General features: G+C 47.4%; 1 protein-coding gene across 7 annotated transcripts in view; it reads left to right on the top strand.

Annotated features, from left to right (window-relative positions):
- Positions 1–19934, top strand: part of LOC110527734 (ubiquitin carboxyl-terminal hydrolase 54) — a 117880-nt gene that overhangs the window by 92176 nt on the left and 5770 nt on the right. For 4 of the 7 annotated variants that reach the window (XM_090238415.1, XM_090238396.1, XM_036983442.2 and 1 more), the window contains 13 exons: positions 3939–4085; positions 4606–4755; positions 7526–7694; positions 7934–8113; positions 9651–9827; positions 10246–10840; positions 10986–11119; positions 11498–11659; positions 12129–12248; positions 14101–14311; positions 15082–16010; positions 16129–16250; positions 18570–18701. In XM_090238415.1, the coding sequence (XP_090094541.1) occupies positions 3939–4085; positions 4606–4755; positions 7526–7694; positions 7934–8113; positions 9651–9827; positions 10246–10840; positions 10986–11119; positions 11498–11659; positions 12129–12248; positions 14101–14311; positions 15082–16010; positions 16129–16250; positions 18570–18701 (3228 nt within the window). The remainder of the gene's footprint in view (positions 1–3938; positions 4086–4605; positions 4756–7525; positions 7695–7933; positions 8114–9650; positions 9828–10245; positions 10841–10985; positions 11120–11497; positions 11660–12128; positions 12249–14100; positions 14312–15081; positions 16011–16128; positions 16251–18569; positions 18702–19934) is intronic. The other 3 variants (XM_090238417.1, XM_090238410.1, XM_036983455.2) reach the window with 1 other exon arrangement.

The raw sequence follows: 19934 nt of genomic DNA, 5'->3' as shown, positions 1-19934 counted from the left end.
GGACGAGGTTGGAGTAGCCAGGCGGAAGGCATGGCCAGCCGTTGAGAAATGCTTGTTGAAGTTTTCGATAATCATGGATTTATCGGTGGTGACCGTGTTACCTAGCCTCAGTGCAGTGGGCAGCTGGGAGGAGGTGCTCTTGTTCTCCATGGACTTCACAGTGTCCCAGAACTTTTTGGAGTTGGAGCTACAAGATGCAAACTTCTGCCTGAAGAAGTTGGCTTTAGCTTTCCTGACTGACTGTGTGTATTGGTTCCTGACTTCCCTGAACAGTTGCATATCGCGGGGACTGTTCGATGTTAGTGCAGTCCGCCACAGGATGTTTTTGTGCTGGTCGAGGGCAGTCAGGTCTGGAGTGAACCAGGGGCTATATCTGTTCTTAGTTCTGCATTTTTTGAACGGAGCATGCTTATCTAAAATGGTGAGGAAGTTACTTTTAAAGAAAGACCAGGCATCCTCAACTGACGGGATGAGGTCAATGTCCTTCCAGGATACCCGGGCCAGGTCGATTAGAAAGGCCTGCTCACAGAAGTGTTTTAGGGAGCGTTTGACAGTGATGAGGGGTGGTCGTTTGACTGCGGCTCCATAGCGGATACAGGCAATGAGGCAGTGATCGCTGAGATCCTGGTTGAAGACAGCGGAGGTGTATTTGGAGGGCCAGTTGGTCAGGATGACGTCAATGAGGGTGCCCTTGTTTACAGAGTTAGGGTTGTACCTGGTGGGTTCCTTGATGATTTGAGTGAGATTGAGGGCATCTAGCTTAGATTGTAGGACTGCCGGGGTGTTAAGCATATCCCAGTTTAGGTCACCTAACAGAACAAACTCTGAAGCTAGATGGGGGGCGATCAATTCACAAATGGTGTCCAGGGCACAGCTGGGAGCTGAGGGGGGTCGGTAGCAGGCGGCAACAGTGAGAGACTTATTTCTGGAGAGAGTAATTTTCAAAATTAGTAGTTCGAACTGTTTGGGTATGGACCTGGAAAGTATGACATTACTTTGCAGGCTATCTCTGCAGTAGACTGCAACTCCTCCTCCTTTGGCAGTTCTATCTTGACGGAAGATGTTATAGTTGGGTATGGAAATCTCAGAATTTTTGGTGGCCTTCCTGAGCCAGGATTCAGACACGGCAAGGACATCAGGGTTAGCAGAGTGTGCTAGAGCAGTGAGTAAGACAAACTTAGGGAGGAGGCTTCTGATGTTGACATGCATGAAACCAAGGCTTTTTCGATCACAGAAGTCAACAAATGAGGGTGCCTGGGGACATGCAGGGCCTGGGTTTACCTCCACATCACCCGCGGAACAGAGAAGGAGTAGTATGAGGGTGCGGCTGAAGGCTATCAAAACTGGTCGCCTAGGGCGTTGGGGACAGAGAATAAGAGGAGCAGGTTTCTGGGCATGGTAGAATATATTCAGGGCATAATGCGCAAACAGGGGTATGGTGGGGTGCGGGTACAGCGGAGGTAAGCCCAGGCACTGGGTGATGATGAGAGAGGTTGTATCTCTGGACATGCTGGTTGTAATGGGTGAGGTCACCGCATGTGTGGGGGGTGGGACAAAGGAGGTAACAGGGGTATAAAGAGTGGAACTAGGGGCTCCATTGTAAACTAAAACAATGATAACTAACCTGCACAACAGTATACAAGGCATATTGACATTTGAGAAAGACATACAGCGAGGCATACAGTAATCACAGGTGTTGAATTGGGAGAGCTAGCTAAAACAGTAGGTGAGACAACAGCTAATCAGCTAGCACAACAACAGCAGGTAGAATGGCGATTGATTAGGCAGAGAGGGTCGGATTAACTACACACAGAGCCTAAGTGCGGCTGGGGCCGACAGATAAAACATAAACAAGCAGAATGGATTACCGTGATTAATGGACAGTCCAGCATGCATCAGCTATGTAGCCAAGTGATCAGTGTCCAAGGGGCAGCGGTGGATGGGGCAGGGAAGCTGGACTGGCGAGTGTTATCCAGGTTAGAAAACTAACAATGACCAAATAGCTTGTAGCCAGTTAGCTGGTTAGCTTCTGGAGGTTCTTGAGTGTGTTCTAAAAATGTAAAGATAATAGCGGTTCCGTATCACATTGGGTGAGGCAGGTTACCGGAAGGTATAAACAAATAAAAAATCGAAAAGGGGTAGAAAGTAAATATGGGTTCAGTGAGTGTTTGGGACGCGGCGATTCAGACGGTTAGCAGGCCTGTGCTAACAAGCTAACAGTTAGTAGACGGTGCTAAACACGGTAGCAGTTAGCGGACCGGGCTAAACAAGCTAGCAGTTAGCAGGCCGAATTTGCAAGCAAGGAGATAGCAAGGGCTAGAGAGTTAGCCTTTGGGGACGTCGCGATGGGGGTATCTGTTTATTCCTCTTCATGCAGTGACATCGATGGACCGGTCGTGGGTCTGGATATTGTAGCCCAGGAGCTCAAAATGTTCCGTTTGCGATGGGAATCCGGGGATGAAAAATAAAATAAAATAATAAATAGGTCCGTTATGCTCTGGTTAGAGTCGCGTTGTTCGAACTGGCGAGAGCTTTCCGAGCTAAAGGTTAGCTGATGACCGGTTAGCTGAAGACCGCTAGCAATGTTTTGCTGAAGCTGGTAGTTCGATGGCTAGCTTCAGTTGAGGGGTTCCAAGGTCCGAAGTAAATATAAATACTTTAGGAAAAATAGCTACGTTGGGTGAGGCGGGTTGCAGGAGAGTATTTAGAAGAAGTTGAGGTTCAGCAAAAAGTTTTAAAGATATGTGGAAAAAAAAGAAAAAAAAAAACGAAAACAAACGATATATACAAGGGACACAACACGACAATACGTCCTACTGCTACGCCATCTTGTATTTGTATTTATCATCATTAGTCATTTAGGTCAACATTGGATCATTCAGAGATCCTCACTGAACTTCTGGAGAGAGTTTGCTGCACTGAAAGTAAAGGGGCTGAATAATTTTGCACGCACAATTTTTCAGTTTTTGATTTGTTAAAAAAGTTTGAAATATCCAATAAATGTCGTTCCACTTCATGATTGTGTCCCACTTGTTGTTGATTCTTCACAAAAAAATACAGTTCTATATCTTTATGTTTGAAGCCTGAAATGTGGCAAAAGGTCGCAAAGCGAAAGTATTCGGCCCCCTTGAACAAGGCACTGTATATCTAACGAGCTCCCACAATGTTGTACAATTAAAGACATTTTTCAGAACTGTATTGGCTGACTCTGAGGCTTCTACCGCTGGTCTGTGTGTGAGAAACCCCAGTGCTCTCGTGTGCTGTGAGAAAGTCTCCTCTGTTTATGGCAAATTTGGCGTGTGCACAGTCGCTGCCTTCAGGGGGCCTTCCGCCTGCCTGTTTCCAGCCTCACTTCTGGGAAACGAGGTCAAGATGGCAGGTGCGTGCGGTGACATGCGTCCCTCTCCCACGCAAGCAAACGCATACAAATGCACACACACACACACACACACACCGCTCTGGCCAGAATCAGCTCTATGAAAGGAATCCTGTGGTAAACCCTCTCTTAAGGAACTCCACATGCTGCTGGACCCAGTGTAAAGGACGGTTGGCTCTCTGTGACAGGCATAGAAGTGACACTTGAATTGGGGGATGTCATTGTCAGGACTTGGCCTAGAGCCAGCTGACCTTTTCAGACACAGCTCACTGTGAGTGCTGCCTTGAAATGAACCATTGTCAACGCTGAACTAGCTAAATGGATAACGATCTCTGTCCACTCAGTACGTAATGAGTCATGGTAGACTTTGCTTTAGGATTTCTTTGTTTGTTAAGAGGATTTTGTGTTTATGTTTGTGATTTATTACGCTCAATTTACCGTCTGCCTCTCCCACTCCATCTCTTGTCCTCTACCTTTCTTCTCCCACCTCCTCTTCACGTGGACTCTTCTTCCCTCTCTCTCCTCCTTCCCTCCTCCCTTTCTCCCTCCCTCCCTGCCTCAGAGTAACTGTGGGGAGAAGCTGCGTATTCGTCGGGTGCTGATGAACTCTCCAGAGATCATCACTATAGGTCTGGTGTGGGACTCTGACCACTCAGATCTGGCAGAGGACGTCATCCACAGCTTGGGCACGTGCCTGCGCCTGGGGGATGTAAGGCACACACACACACACACACACACACACACACTCTTACAGTTTCCTTTACAAGACGCCACAGGGTTAGGCTGTTCTGGGTTTGCATGTGCTGTAATGTGTCCACACCAGAGTGGGTAAAGGAAGTCTGATGTCTCTGTACTCTGACTCAGTGGGAAACACACAAGTCAGGCACCCTCTCCCATCTCTATTGAATCTTTCATGGTGTTTACCGGCTGTAAAAGCGAGCTAACCTTTGAGAACCTCTGGAGAGTTGTTGTTGTGATCTGATACCAACATTCCTGATGTCTGTTTGGATACCCTGGTTCTCAGTTGATGTAAATGTATGACAGGGAAAATGTATTATGCATTATATTTACTGTAAGGGCCTAATTTGTTACTGACCTTGTGACTTGACCAGGAAAAATGACATTAACCCACATATGTTTTTGATGTACAGTATTGCAGTACAGTGTATTTGGAATTTTCCTTATGGGGCTGAATACGAGTGCATCAACCTGTCCTCTGTGCCTCACAGCTCTTCTACAGAGTGACTGATGACAAAGCCAAGCAGGCAGAGCTCTACCTGGTGGGCATGGTGTGTTACTACGGCAAGCACTACTCTACCTTCTTCTTCCAGACCAAGATACGCAAGTGGATGTACTTTGACGACGCACATGTCAAAGAGGTAAAAAAAAACAAATACCAAATCGACCCGGGTGAATGGCTCCAGGTGACAAAATATCTGACTCTGTGTCAGTGGTCAGGGGCAACTTTTAGGCATTGGCATGAGTAATCGAGAACTCGAGCGGACGTCAAAGCTCAATCTTTAACCAGAGATCAAATCATTTTCAAATACTGTAAAACTATTTGGTGGAATGTGCTTTGTGGCTGCCTGAACGGGAAGTAAAATTGCCCGTTCACGCCTGCTGAGTGAGCACACAAACTCCTGTTAGGCCAACAGAAAGAAATACCTATAAACACGTATCTAACTGATAGGATACACAAACTACATTCCTTGCCAAATGATGACAGTTTTATCTTCAATTCAAATTGGACTGGTTGATTGAAGTAGGAAAATATGTGTTCCGACAACGAGCTTCAGTTTTTAAATCATTTGCGTCCTGTCTATTTTCCACTTAGGCTACTTTGCGAACTGCCATTTAGAGTTGGTTAGCCCCACTAAACATAGACAGGTTCCACACTGAAAATTTGCAAAAACATTAGTTTGATAAAGACAAAGGGCATATTTTTGGGCTCCCAAGTGGCGCAGCGGTCTAAGGCACTGCATCTCAGTGCTATAAGCATCACTAGAGACCCTGGTTTGACTCCAGGCGGTATCACAGCCGGCCGTGATTGGGAGTCCCATAGTGCGGCGCACAATTGGCCCAGCGTCGTCCGGGTTAGTGTTTGGCCTGGGTAGGCCGTCATTATTCTTAACTGGCTTGCCTAGTTAAATAAAGGTTAAATAAAATAAATAAATGTTCCTCAGAATCATTAAGCACAGGTCTAAGTCACCAAACAGATGTCATGGCTGTAATTCATCACCATACCGTGTTCAATGTGGATTTCTTGATCTATTTAGACAATTCCAAAGAACAGGCAGAATAAACTAAATCGAACGTATGCATATCGAAAAGAAGACGGTTTAGGTTTGTGACCCAGAATTGTTTCTTCTTTTTTTTTGCAAAACAGTGGCCTGGCCCTATTCTAAGCCCTCTCTCTCTCTGTCTCTCTCTCGCTCTCTCTGTGTTTGTTGCTCATTTCACCACCCACAGCGCCATTAGTTTACATTGAATCACTAAGAAGCTGGGGGTGTTTTTACTCCATTTTTATATATGTGACATAGCCTGTGTTGTCATGACAGCCAAAGGAGGGATGGTTGTCATAGAGGTAGTTTAGTTTAAGGGAAATTCCACGGTAACGGAGTTACGCTGAGACTGCTTTGAACAATTTACACATTTAAAAAAAAAAAAAAACATTTACCAGTAAAACTGTGCGGATGCAAAGTTTGGTAACAGAATTGCTGTAAAATCTCCCTCAGTTTTATTCTGTTACCATACTTTATATCGTATCTGCACAGTTCTTACTGTAAATGGGTTTTTGTCAAATGTTCAGTGGAAATTGTTGAAAGTAGTCCTTATTTATAGTTCTCCATGGTTTGTTAAACTTTGAAATCAATGCCTTTTGTTTAGTATAGATTTTAAAGTGAAAAATCTCAGCGTAATTCCGTTACCATGGAATTGCCCTTTGTCAACTTTATTATCCTACGGTGAATATTCACACCATACGAAAATTACAATATAAACAACAATCAACATGTATGTACAGTTATTCATGCAAATAAACATGTAACCTGCCACAGTCTTTATCATGGACAAAGAGAGGTCTGCAGAGTTTCTGAGGACCCTAAAGCCTGTCACATGAGGTCAACTGGATGAACTCTGATTGGCGGTTCACACTTCAGCAGTGTTGTGAGCAGTCATGGGTGTGATTTCTGATTGGCTTCTCCTGCAGTTCCAGGTCAGGTCCCGTTTCCCAGTGTGACTTGGTGTGTGAGCAACGAGCAAGAGGCGTTAGTTAGTTAGTTCCACACGCTTGGCCAGCTGTGGTGTATCTCACAGGCCCCCCCCCCCTCCCCCCCGGTCAGGGTCTCTCATCTCCTTTCTGACATCCCTTCTTCCCTTTTCCCCCTCCTCTATCTTCTCCACTCTTTCCTCCTCCTTTCTCTCCCCTCTCCCTTCTCTTCTCTCTTATCTTATCGTTGCTTTAGTCTCATAATGGCTGTGCTGTTCGTTCACTCCTGGACAGTTGGACACAAAGTAGCTCTCTCTCTCTCTCTCTCTTTCTGTTTCTCTCTTTCTGTCTCTCTCTCTCTTTCTGTCTCTCTATTTTTGTCTCTGTCTCTCCCTGTCTCTCTCTCCCTGTCTGCCTCTGTGTGTCTTTAAAACCGGCATGTGAGCCAGTGAGGGTTTGAACAAAAGTGGCCTGAAACAGTGGATATCCCTCCATTGTTTATCTGGCCAGCTGGACAGAAGGGTGTGGCCAATAGAGAGCCAGAGCACAGCGGCCACCACTGTAGACAAACACACACACACATTTAGACTTTCAAACACAGTCTTGCGTTGGGAAAACCAGGTTGAGGTAAGACAGGGTTGGAAAATGGAGGGAAAGACGTTGCTTGATAACAACTTCCCTCGTGACTCTTGGTTCTTGCCCGTCTGGCGCTTACAGTCAGTTCATGTTATCCAGTAAATATTGTACTGTAAATGTTTTATTTGACTAACTCTCATTCTTATGTGAGCTCACTTGCATTGCTCTGTGTGTAATTTTCTGGATGTTTCTCTGTCCCAACAGTTTGAGATTCACATCAGGGATGGGCTGAATACTCATATCTAAACACCTTTATTTTGAGTTCCCTGGAATGTTGTGACAGCGCTTTCCTCTCTTCCTGGTAGATCGGGCCCAAGTGGAAGGACGTGGTGTCGCGTTGCATCAAGGGCCACTATCAACCCCTGCTACTGCTCTACGCTGACCCCCGGGGGACGCCCGTGTCAGTGCAGGACCTGCCCTCCCGCCTGGACCTGCACCACTTCAACAAGGCTTACTACGACAGCGAGGACTCGGGTACGAGACGCCTCGCGTCACACGAGATCACTGCTACACACACAGGATGGCTGTTACATACTACGCATGGGTTCAACTAGTATCCGTTTTATTTCAAATGGAACTAATGGAATAGTCCCTAAAGTGCAAACCCCGCCCATCTGGTACTGCGGCTTGTGTCATCCCATTATCTCTGCAGGTGGTCTGTGTCTGTTCCGTTGTCATGCTGACGTGTTTTGCTCATCATGTGTCATCATCAGGCCGGGAGCCGTCCATCTCAAGTGACACTCGCACCGACTCGTCGACAGACAGCTACTCCTACAAGTACTCCCACTCCCACCATGAGTCCATGGCCAGCCACTTCTCCTCCGACTCCCAGGGAACCGTCATCTGTAACCCGGACAATGATGCAGCCTCACACAGCAGCCTGGAGACCACAGGTAGGAGGAGGAGGAATTCAATTCAATTGTTTGAGGTGAAGAAAACATTACTTTGAGAAGCTCCACAGCTCATTAGTGGTGATGAGTTACAGCTATCAGAAATACTATCAGATCCCCAAATGGGCACATTTATAAGCCTACTTTTGCGCGCAGGCCAGGTAGCCTAGGTCTACTTCTATGTGTAATCACGTGCGCGTCCTTACTCAACATTGACAGTAGCAACAATGACTAAATTGACAAAACTGGAATGAAATACACCAAAACCTGTTTCTCATAAATGTAGCATAGGTTGTGTGCGCCGCAAGCAATGTAAAGACTGTAATAATAATATATTGAATACATTAACAGAAATTACCATAACCAAACAAACATTGCAGATTAGAAATTCTAGGAATTAACGGTAAATGTAATACTGGTGATAAATGTAATACTGGTGGTAAATGTAATACTGGTGATAAATGTAATACTGGTGGTAAATGTAATACTGGTGGTAAATGTAATACTGGTGGTAAATGTAATACTGGTGGTAAATGTAATACTGGTGATAAATGTAATACTGGTGGTAAATGTAATACTGGTGGTAAATGTAATACTGGTGGTAAATGTAATACTGGTGGTAAATGTAATACTGGTGGTAAATGTAATACTGGTGGTAAATGTAATACTGGTGGTAAATGTAATACTGGTGGTAAATGTAATACTGGTGGTAAATGTAATACTGGTGGTAAATGTAATACTGGTGATAAATGTAATACTGGTGGTAAATGTAATACTGGTGATAAATGTAATACTGGTGGTAAATGTAATACTGGTGGTAAATGTAATACTGGTGGTAAATGTAATACTTTTGATAAATGTAATCAAGGCAAACATTTCACACAATGAAGTTATGAAACAATGAATGTTGTCAAATTGGAGGGAGAGAGCACATTCTGGAGAGAGACGTGCTTTGTGCATTTAAGCCACACTCCCCTTCTTCTTGGACTGTTCCATCCCCGTGTCCTCCGCAATGGATTTGTCTCTGCCTCCGCAATGGATGAGTTCACTGAGATAGGCGCGAATCAGACAGGTTTCTCGTGTGCCATAAAAAATTCATATATTTGCTGAATGCTCGACTAAACAAAATCTCGGTCGACCATCAGCCTATTGACCAGTCGACTAATTGGGGTCAGCCCTATTCTATACATACACACAAACATATATATGGAATAGATGCACACACATGCATACACACTCATACGGACACACACACACACACACACACACACACACATACAGTATACTCCCACGCATATACACAGACTAAGCTATATATTTATTCATGCTTTTACCTTGCACCCATGCAACTACTTAGGATTATGTATGTAATACTCACCCCAACATACTGAGACAGTTTTGTATGTACTGTATAGAGGATTAAAGCCACAGCCATTACCCAATCATGTTAATCATTGATCATGTGTCATCATGTCTCGCATGTCCTAACCACATAAACGGTCATTCAAAATGTCCCCCCCCGCTTCTCATTGTTGCTAAGGCCAAGTGGCGGACAGTGGACCAGTGCAGTGCCACTCTCTGAGGAAAGGTGGGACAGTGGACAGAAAGGGCGGGGCCAGTGACAGGAGGCGGAGCTCTAGTCGTCCTCGCCGACTTGAGGAGAGGAGCCGGGGCTCTAAGACTGACGAGGCCACGTCGGCAGGTTATCACAGCGAGGGTATGCAGGAACCAATCACACGGCAGAACCAGGAGACTAGGGACCAACCACACAGCAGAGCCAGGGGACAAGTGACCTATGAAATAAGGGCATGATGGCTCAGGAGACTATATACTCTATCTAGCAACTTAGACTTCATCAGAATCAGTGCCTCAGTAGTTCAAAGTATTGTGGTTTTCCAAATTTAACCAGAAGATCAGAATCAGGTACAGCAGTAGGGTATCGTGTAGTTTACTGTAATATGTTTGTCCTTACCATTTTATTTTGTTCTGTCGTTGCACTTTCAGCCCATTATTTTCTTATTTTTCCCACCTCACCCCCATCAACACATGACATCATACCACTAACGTCTTTATCTCCCGCTCTCGCTCTGTCTCCCTTCCTTCAATCTCACTCCTTTTCTCTCCCTGGTTTCCAGGTGAGACTCTGAAAGAGCAGCAGGCGCCACGCACTGCAACCAAGTCCTCCTCCTCCAGCCGACTCAGGGACTTCAAGGAGACCATGAGCAACATTATCCACAGCCGGCCCCTCTCCGCCTCCTCCTCGGGCTCCGGGGCCCTTGGGGGTCTAGGGGTTGAGCCGGGGGCCGCCACCAAGTCCAGAGACTGGGAGGCCGACAGCACCAGCAGTGAGTCCAAGTCCAGCTCCTCCGGGGGACGCTACAGACCGGCCTGGAGGCCCCGCAGAGAGGTCCTCAATATAGACAGCATCTTCAGCAGGGAGAAACGCAGACAGGCCGGGTATAGTCCCCTAGGGGCCACCTTGCCTGAAGACAGTGGGGCCCCGGCCGAGGGCTCCACAGGGTCAGTCACTGGAAAAGGACAGGGGCCCTTTGGTAATATGGCCTCCTCTTGGACCCTGCCGACCCCCAGGGGCCATAAGATGGAGCAGCAGCCCCCCAGGCTCATACAGAGGATGGAGAGCGGCTATGAGAGCAGCGAGAGGAACAGTAACAGTCCTGTCAGCCTGGACATGCCTCTCAGCGAGGGACCCAATGCTGCTAATGCACACAGGTAGAGTCAACTGTATTCATACCCTTATGACCACTATGAAAGATCCCAGATGACCGTAACTCACGTATCTGAAAAGGGTAGAGTCACACGTGGACATGGTGAACTGCGTATGACCTCTCCGTCTGTCTCCCTGCGTGTCTCTCAGGGACACCGGTCTGAAGAAGCCCTCCAGTCCCGGCTCAGGTCCATCATGGCGCACCGTGCCCAAGTCTAAGAGCAGCAACGCTCTACTGCAGGATGTCAAGGCTTCATGCAGGGGCAACAGCCACGTAAGCCTGGGTAGGTCTGAGTCCGTGTGTGTGATTGTGTTTCCCACAATGTGTGTGGGAAAGTGTATTTTTACGTGGGATTTGGGTCTGTTTTAGGGGGTGTGTATATACATCACACCATGTCTAATGTGAATGTCTGCATGTTTCACCATATCATGTTTACACACTATTGTCTCACCCGTGTGCTGCACATAATGGAATGGTTTCATAGCATGTGACCCCTGAGCAGCTGGTTTCTGTTCATTCATATCTGTGTCTCTGTGTGCTCAAACTGTGATGAAGTGTACACACTGTCACTCCCCCCACCTTTTCTTCCTTGATATAGAACAGGGAACATTATAGAAATCTGCGATATCAACGTGTTTGTGTGCGTGCATGTGTGACACAGCGGAAGAGGGCCGCAGCGAGCTGGACGAGCTGCAGGAGGAGGTGGCCAGGCGAGCGAGGGAGCAGGAGTTACAGAGGAGGAAGGAGAAGGAGAAGGAGGCCGCCTTGGGGTTCAACCCCAGACCCAGCAAGTTCATGGACCTAGACGAGCTTCAGAACCAGGGTAAGGCCCCAGACACAGCCCCAGACCCAACCTAGAGAACAATGACTTGTATTAGTTGTTCTGTGGGAGGCAGCCCTGCCCCACCGTGTGTGTGTGTGTGTGTGTGTGTGTGTGTGTGTGTGTGTGTGTGTTTATATAGCAGTTGTCTAAGTGCTCCCTGTCTAAAGCACCCTGCGTGGGCTGTCTAATGGGACTTCTATTTTCCAACAGAAAATAGCATATTTCCACCACACACACAATAGGACGTTTCCTAATTCAGAGGGTTAGAAACATGTTTGATTGTTTGCTGCGAGTGTAGTGGAGAGAAAATGGATGAGCTAGTGAGGTTTGTAGCACTATTCAGTGATTTAGGTAAGTGGCGCTAAACAGCTACGATTCTGAAGTGAAACATAAGTCTTGAGTTAACTCAACCCCACAGTGTGCCTTTTTTGTTTTAAAGAGCTTTGCTTTTGGTGTGCGTGTTCCTTAGGCAAAGGGGACAGCTTTGAGCGGTGTGTGCCGGACGCTGAGGTGCTGCTAGACCAGTCTCTGCGTCTGGAGCAGGCTGGCGATGTGTCTGCCGCTCTGTCAGTGGTTAACGAAGCTATGTGTAAGTAGCCTGAAACTGCCTCCCTGTGCCTGCTGCCAGCCCAGTCGCCCCGCTATAACACTGTACCACCACCGACCTGTCTGTGTCCCTGTGTCTGTCTGTGTGTGTCCCTGTGTCTGTCTGTGTGTGCCTCTGTTGGTTTCACCTGTAGTCCTCGCCACTGTTGTGCATAAGACAGCCATGCTAACTGCTAGCATGATGCTGGTCATGGTAACTACTTGATTGAGGGAAAATGTACTTGCTACGACTGTGATGTGGTTGTCTCACCCAGTTACCTTAAGATGCCCTAATTGTAAGTCACTGTGTATAAGAGCGTCTACTAAATGACTAAAATGTTTTTTTTTTTTTTTTAAATCATATTTATACATTTTTAATAATGTGAATGCTACAAGAAGGGTAATTTTGACCTTGGTGTTGGACAACTATCTACTTCCAGGCCACAGAGTCACTTGGTTTGAACCAGAAAAATGAATAGGCCATACCTGAAAGGCTAACTTGTGGCAATTATTCTTCCAATACAGTGGCACAACGCTTGTGCAGTGTGGTGTTCTATCGTCTCCTAGCGATAGTTTATTACAAAACCCTAACTTTCTAGTGCCCTCAACTGTAGCTCTTGTTCTATCCAAATATTATGACATTTGTGCTTTCTGTCTAGTCACACTTACAATAAGAGGCCTAAACCTAAAACAAAAGCCCATAAACATGAGGAGCAGCCTTGAATGAGGAACGACAAGGGGAAGGGACAATTTGGTCTGTCTAAACACACGTTTGAGAAGGCTGAAAAGGTCGGCAGCCCTCTGTCTACCAACCGTCTCTGTCTGATGATAATGAAACGAGGCGAGTCGTCGGCGTGTTTACCCATCACCGTGGTTACTAGCCTGCCTGACTGGCGGTGCGGAGAGGGACGGGTCAGGGGGTGGAAGGGGGTGGGGGAACCCAGCGCTATGACAACCAAGTCTCCCAAAGGCTCAGTTAGGACAATGTGTCCTCGGTCTGTTATGTCAACATGCCAGTGAGTCTGTTAGTATGGTGTGTGTCTCTTGTCTGTTTGTCCTCATTTCCTAGTATGTCTGTGTATTGATGTGACTTTCACAGTATCACTGTCTCTGTCGTGAGCGTCTTGGACATTGAATGTGTGTATTATACTTCTGACTCGTCCATGGAGGAATGCTCACAAACACCCAACTCACACACACACACACACACACACACACACACACACACACACACACAGAGTTTCCCCTGTCAGGCACCCCAGTAAACCCTTGTCCCACAAACCAAATTTCTCCGTTTAAGATCTACAGCAAGTCAAGTCGAGTATTAAAGGCGTCTGAACTAAAGATATTTGGCCAGCAAACCAAAAAAAATTGCTTCTCTATTTCTCAATTCAGCTGCCACGATACAGTATGAGTTAAAATACCAAGGAACAGCCTTTAGTTTCTTCTCAGCCTTCTTAGATATTGCGCCTAGGGAGTTTTTGGGCTTAACATAATTCACTTTGATTAATTTAACATTATTCGATATGATTTAACCATTGTGCCATATGAACAGAATCTTTTAAGTGTCACTGTGGATATTAATTTCCCTAGCTTGTGTCCATTTTAATGTACCAAGCGTGGTGCCCGTCTGTGTTTTCCTCGACCCCCAAACCCTCCCCTCCCAAACCCCACCCCTCCCCTCCCAAACCCCTCCCCTCCCCTCCCAAACCCCACCCCCATTATTTCAAGTCTAATCCTATGATTTAGTTTTGTGCCAAGTGTTTTTGCATGCATCTCCATAACTCAGCTCTTTATTTTCTGCATTTTTCTTTTTTTCTTTTCTGCTTTCCTTCCCTTTTTTTTTCGCCCTGTAGCTAAACTCAGGCTTCCCATGCATGAGGGCGGTGCTAACACCCATAGCAGGACAGTGGCTGAGGCCCGGCTGCAAAAGTGCATGAGGAGAGCGCGGGGCCTGCAGCAGCGCATGCAACAGCAGCAGCAGCAGGAAGACAGACCTCAGCAACAGGATCAGGAGCAGACAGAGGAGCAGGATCAGCCCTGTCCCTGTCCCCAGGAGCCCCCCAGGTACCAGCACTGTCTCCTGTCTGTGTCCTGTGACTCCCGTCCCCCAGCTCACCTGCCCTGTTCAGCCCACACTCCTGGCTGAGTTCCTCATGTGGCTCTGGAAGGAGTGGAACAAGGGATCACACAGTCCTGGTTTATTCTTTAACATGCAAAATGCCTTGCAGGTAGTATAGGAAAAATACCATTGATTTTGCATACAAAGCGAGAAATGCTGTTTCATTTCATTGAACCTAGGTTATTCAAAGTAGGCTTATATATTTGGAGTTTTATCAGTTTGCTGATGTTATCCTTCATCTACCCATTAATCCAACATGTTTTTTTCCTAACACACAATTTGACCCTTGTGTTTGAAGATGTACTAATATTTGCTAATGCCACATCGTATTCAGTGACAATGCAGCTAACGCTGCTGTGTTTTGTGGAGGGAGGGTTGTGTGTGTGTTTAGTCTTGTGGGGGTTGCTGTGAGGCCAGGAGCCAAGGGGATCCACAGACACGAGTGCCTTTCCCAGGGGTCCGGTTCTGAGCCAACCCAGCCGTCCCCTGGGCTAGCCTGTACCAAAGCCCATAAAGATCTGTTACAGGAACATGACACACGTTCACACGCACAGTAAACTCACATACCCGCACACACAGTCCACACACACACACACATATTTTAGACCTACAACACAAACCCCTCCTCTGTTTCAGGGCTCAGACATATGAGAGATGCCTGGCCGTGATTCACCAACCAGCCCATAACATGAGCCTCTTTCCTCCTCCTTCCTAGTGAACAGTCTGTCCCAATCAAAATACTGTTGATGGATGCCCAGGAGGACCAACCGCAAGCAGTCCTGGAAGCCACCAGGAGCATGCCGTCTCCTCTCCACGTTAAGCCCCTCCCCTCCAGTACAAACTCACTCCCTGAGCCCTCGAGCCACCCCCCTGTCTCTATGCCCCCAAGCCCTCACACAGGGTCAACCACAGGGGGGTACGTGGCGGAGGCGAGGGGGCGCTGGGAAGGACTGGATATGTCAGGCGTGCTCCCTCATGTGAGACCTCTCCACAAGCACGCTGCCATGTCCCTGCCTGCCCTGTGCGTGGACGGCTGGGACGAGAGCCATACTGAGGGAGGCCATGACCAGCCCCCAGCTCTGCCCAACTACAAGCCAGCTGCATCCCCACACTGGAACAGTAACCCCGCAGCCCAGACTCTGCCCACCCCACATCCCCACCCCAGGACACCCTCTCCAGTCAGCCACGCCAACATGGAGAATGCCTACCCCAGACGGCCTTCCCTGGGTCCCTCTCAGCCCCCTCCTGCCCATCAGAACCCTACCTCCTCCAACACCTCCAGGCTCGGTCCTCCTCCCCCTCCCACCCGGAACTGGCCCGGCTTGAGCCTGGGCCGGCCGGATGCTGTCGACTCCCCTTTCTACACCCCTCCCACAGACTCCCACTACCCTCCACCCGCCCCCAGCCGACCAGGGCGGACCCCTTCCCCAGCGTCTGGGGACTACAGGTCAGGTGCCGCCATGCCAGTAGATCACTGGGCAGAGAACGTGACCCACTTCTACAACTCCCAGCCTATCCCTGTGGTGGGGTCGCCCTGCAAGGAGCTGTCAGAGTTAGACTCTCTGTACCAGGCGAGCCTACAGGCCCCCAGCTTGCCCCGGGCCCCACGCGGAGTCAGCCCCCAGCCCACTACGAACAAGCAACGTAAGGATATTCACTGAGCAGTGACCACTTGGGGAGGACTGAGAAACAATGATTGAGAAAGAGTAAGTGGGCGAGAGCTGTCCACCCCTAATACTGTGTCTCTGTGTTGTATCTGCAGCGGCTAGGAAGCTATTGTCTGGGCTGGCTGCACCTGGCCGCTCCAAGACTCCCACAGCCGAGTTAGAGAGACATGCCTACAGAACGCCAGGCTACACCAGCAGCCCTACACAACACTCCAAGGTCGGCATCCACGTGCTGTGTGTACGTGTACGTTTGTGTGCATACGGTGCCTTCTGAAAGTATTCAGACCCATTGACTTTTCCACATTTTGTTACATTACAGCCTTATTCTAAAATGTATTAAATCTTTTTTTCCCCTCATCAATCTACACACAATACCCTGAAATGACAAAGCAAAAACAGGTTTTTAGGATTTTTTGTTAATTTATAAAAAAATAAAAAATGGAAAAAATACATTTACATAAGAATTCAGACCCTTCACTCAGTACTTTGTTGAAGCACCTTTGGAAGCAATTACAGCCTTGATTATTTTGGGGTATGATGCTACAAGCTTGGCACACCTGTATTTTGGGAGTTTCTCTCATTCTTCTCTGCAGATCCTCTCAAACTCTGTTGGATGGGGAACGATGCTGCACAGCTATTTTTAGGTCTCCAGAGATGATAGATTCAGGTTCAAGTCCGGGCTTTGGCTGGGACACTAAAGGACATTCAGAGACTTGTCCCAAAGCCACTCCTGCGCTATCCTGTTGGAAGGTGAACCTTCATCCCAGACTGAGGTCCTGAGCGCTCTGGAGAAGATTTTCATCAAGGATCTCTCTGTGCTTTGCTCCGTTCATCTTTCCCTCTATCCTGACTAGTCTCCCATTCCCTGCCGCTGAAAAACATCCCCGCAGCATGATGCTGCCACCACCATGCTTCACCGTAGGGATGGTGCCAGGTTTCCTCCAGACGTGACGCTTGGCATTCAGGCTAAAGAGTTCAATCTTGGTTTCATCAGACCAGAGCATCTTGTTTCTCATGGTCTGAGAGTCTTTAGGTGCCTTTTGGCAAACTCCAAGTGGGCTGTCATGTGTATTTGAATGAGGAGTGGCTTCCGCCTGATTGGTGGAGTGCTGCAGAGATGGTTGTCCTTCTGGAAGGTTCTCCCACCTCCATAGAGGAACTCTAGAGCTCTGTCAGAGTGACTATCGGGTTCTATGTCACCTCTCTGACCAAGGCCCACCCAATTGACCAAGGCCCACCCAATTGCTCAGTTTGGCAGGGCGGCCAGCTCTAGGAAGTGTCTTGGTGGTTCCAAACTTCTATTGAAGAATGCTGCAGATGTTTTTCCGTACCCCTCCCTAGATCTGTGCATCGACACAATCCTGTCTCGGAGCTCTACGGACAATTCCTTCCACCTCATAGCTTGGTTTTTGTTCTGACATGCACTGTCAACTGTGGGACCTTATATAGACAGGTGTGTGCCTTTCCAAATCATGTCCAATCAATTGAATTTACCACAGGTGAACTCCATTCAAGTTGTAGAAACATCTCAAGGATGATCAATGTAAACAGGATGCACCTGAGCTCAACTTTGAGTCTCAAAGGAAAGGGTCTGAGTACTTATCTAAATCATGTATTTCTGTTTGTGTGTTTAGATTGCTGAGGATTATAATTTTTTTAGTCCATTTTAGAATAAGGCTGTAAGGTAACAAAATGTGGAAAAAGTCAAGGGGTCTGAATACTTTCCGAAGGCATTGTATATATGTGTGTGTGTGTGTGTTGGCTGGTTGTGAGATTCAGGGCTGTGAGGGGTGATGCATGTTCAAATCTGTGTGTATCGATGTGTGTTGAGGCCGCGTGTAGTGATTTGGTGCAGATGTGCGAAGGTTGTATCTGAGTGACGTGTGTGTGGCTGGACAGGCATGTGTTTGTGTCAGCCCCTGTGTCTGTACAGGCATGTGTTTGTGTCAGCCCCTGTGTCTGTACAGGCATGTGTTTGTGTCAGCCCCTGTGTCTGTACAGGCATGTGTTTGTGTCAGCCCCTGTGTCTGTACAGGCATGTGTTTGTGTCAGCCCCTGTGTCTGTACAGGCATGTGTTTGTGTCAGCCCCTGTGTCTGTACTGGCATGTGTTTGTGTCAGCCCCTGTGTCTGTACTGGCATGTGTTTGTGTCAGCCCCTGTGTCTGTACAGGCATGTGTTTGTGTCAGCCCCTGTGTCTGTACAGGCATGTGTTTGTGTCAGCCCCTGTGTCTGTACAGGCATGTGTTTGTGTCAGCCCCTGTGTCTGTACAGGCATGTGTTTGTGTCAGCCCCTGTGTCTGTACAGGCATGTGTTTGTGTCAGCCCCTGTGTCTGTACAGGCATGTGTTTGTGTCAGCCCCTGTGTCTGTACTGGCATGTGTTTGTGTCAGCCCCTGTGTCTGTACAGGCATGTGTTTGTGTCAGCCCCTGTGTCTGTACAGGCATGTGTTTGTGTCAGCCCCTGTGTCTGTACAGGCATGTGTTTGTGTGTGCAAGAGGGCGTTTGACACGATGTGTCTGTTGTTTCCCTATAGCCTGAGTCATGTGAGCGATCACTCGCAGATGACGAGAACTACAGTGCTGAGAACCTCCGTCGCATCGCCCGCAGTCTGAGTGGCACAGTCATAGGGGGACGACCTGAACACCTCGCCCCCTCCCGCAGCTTTGTGAGTCTCACACACACACACACTAGTGCTAAGCGATTAACTGAAATGTCTTTTTTTTTTCAAATTAAACAACTGACAGAGGGTGGTTCAATTACTTGAAGTCACTCTGGATAAGAGTGTCTGCTAAATGACTCAAATGTAATGTAAATAAATCAAATGTAGTTTCTTTTTTGTGAGCTGAATGCGCCGTTTCTCTGGAGAGAAATCCTATCAAGCACGAGAGACATCAAATAAAGAACAAACTGTGGGACGCCGTAGGGAGTTGAAGATTCAATAGGCAAATATTCAACCTAGTTCAGTGCAGAAAACGAGGTAATTAACTACAATGACCAGAATCCATTGCACCTCCTCTTCCCGGCCCCAGACAGAGAGCAACGTTACCAACACAGTGACGAGAGGGAAAGACACTGTGACTCGAGGTAGCTCTCCCCGATTGATAGTTGGAGCACTCTTGAAACCTACTATAAGAGTGATTTTGTCAGACAGCTCTTCAGCATGGGCAGCTGTGGCAACCCAATGATCACGGCTATCCTTTTCAAGCCAACTAGCTAAATAGTATGACTCGTTGGGGAGCACAAAGATAACGTTGTCTGGCTGTCTGGCTGCTACTGCCTGACAGCCAGACAACCGTCGAATCTAATCACAACTGATATATTTGATTTAAGTACTGTTCTTAGTAAGTGGTAAGCAGTAATGGGCAGTCACTGCCATCATGGGGCTCTTTTTAATTGTTTTATTCTGTTTTAGAGACAATGGAATCTTTTAAATGTTTGGCTTTGGAATTTCAAATGCAAATCTCCATAAACAATTTCATGGTCATATTTTCATAATACATATAATGTAAAAAAAATAATAAAAGTGTTTTAACCTAAATCAAAAACATAATGACTTGAAAAAAACACTATGCGCTCAGCCCTAACACTCACACACACACTCACACGCGCACGCACGCAAGCACGCAAGCACTCGCACACACACATACATACACACTGTGCATACGTCACACACACACTCACACACTCACGCACGCACGCACGCAAGCACTCGCACACACACACTCACACACGCATGCACTCGCACACAGACACTCACACACGCACGCACGCAAGCACTCGCACACACACATACATACACACTCTGCATACGTCACACACAAACACACACACTCACACACGCACGCACACACGCAAGCACTCGCACACACACATACATACATACACACTGTGCATACGT

The sequence above is a fragment of the Oncorhynchus mykiss genome, chromosome 1 (assembly GCF_057628025.1).
Source record: "Oncorhynchus mykiss isolate SJ-2025 chromosome 1, ASM5762802v1, whole genome shotgun sequence".
In the NCBI taxonomy this organism is placed as follows: domain Eukaryota; kingdom Metazoa; phylum Chordata; class Actinopteri; order Salmoniformes; family Salmonidae; genus Oncorhynchus; species Oncorhynchus mykiss.
The sequence above is the reverse complement of the archived record's forward strand: the minus strand, read 5'-3'. Positions and strand labels throughout refer to the sequence as shown.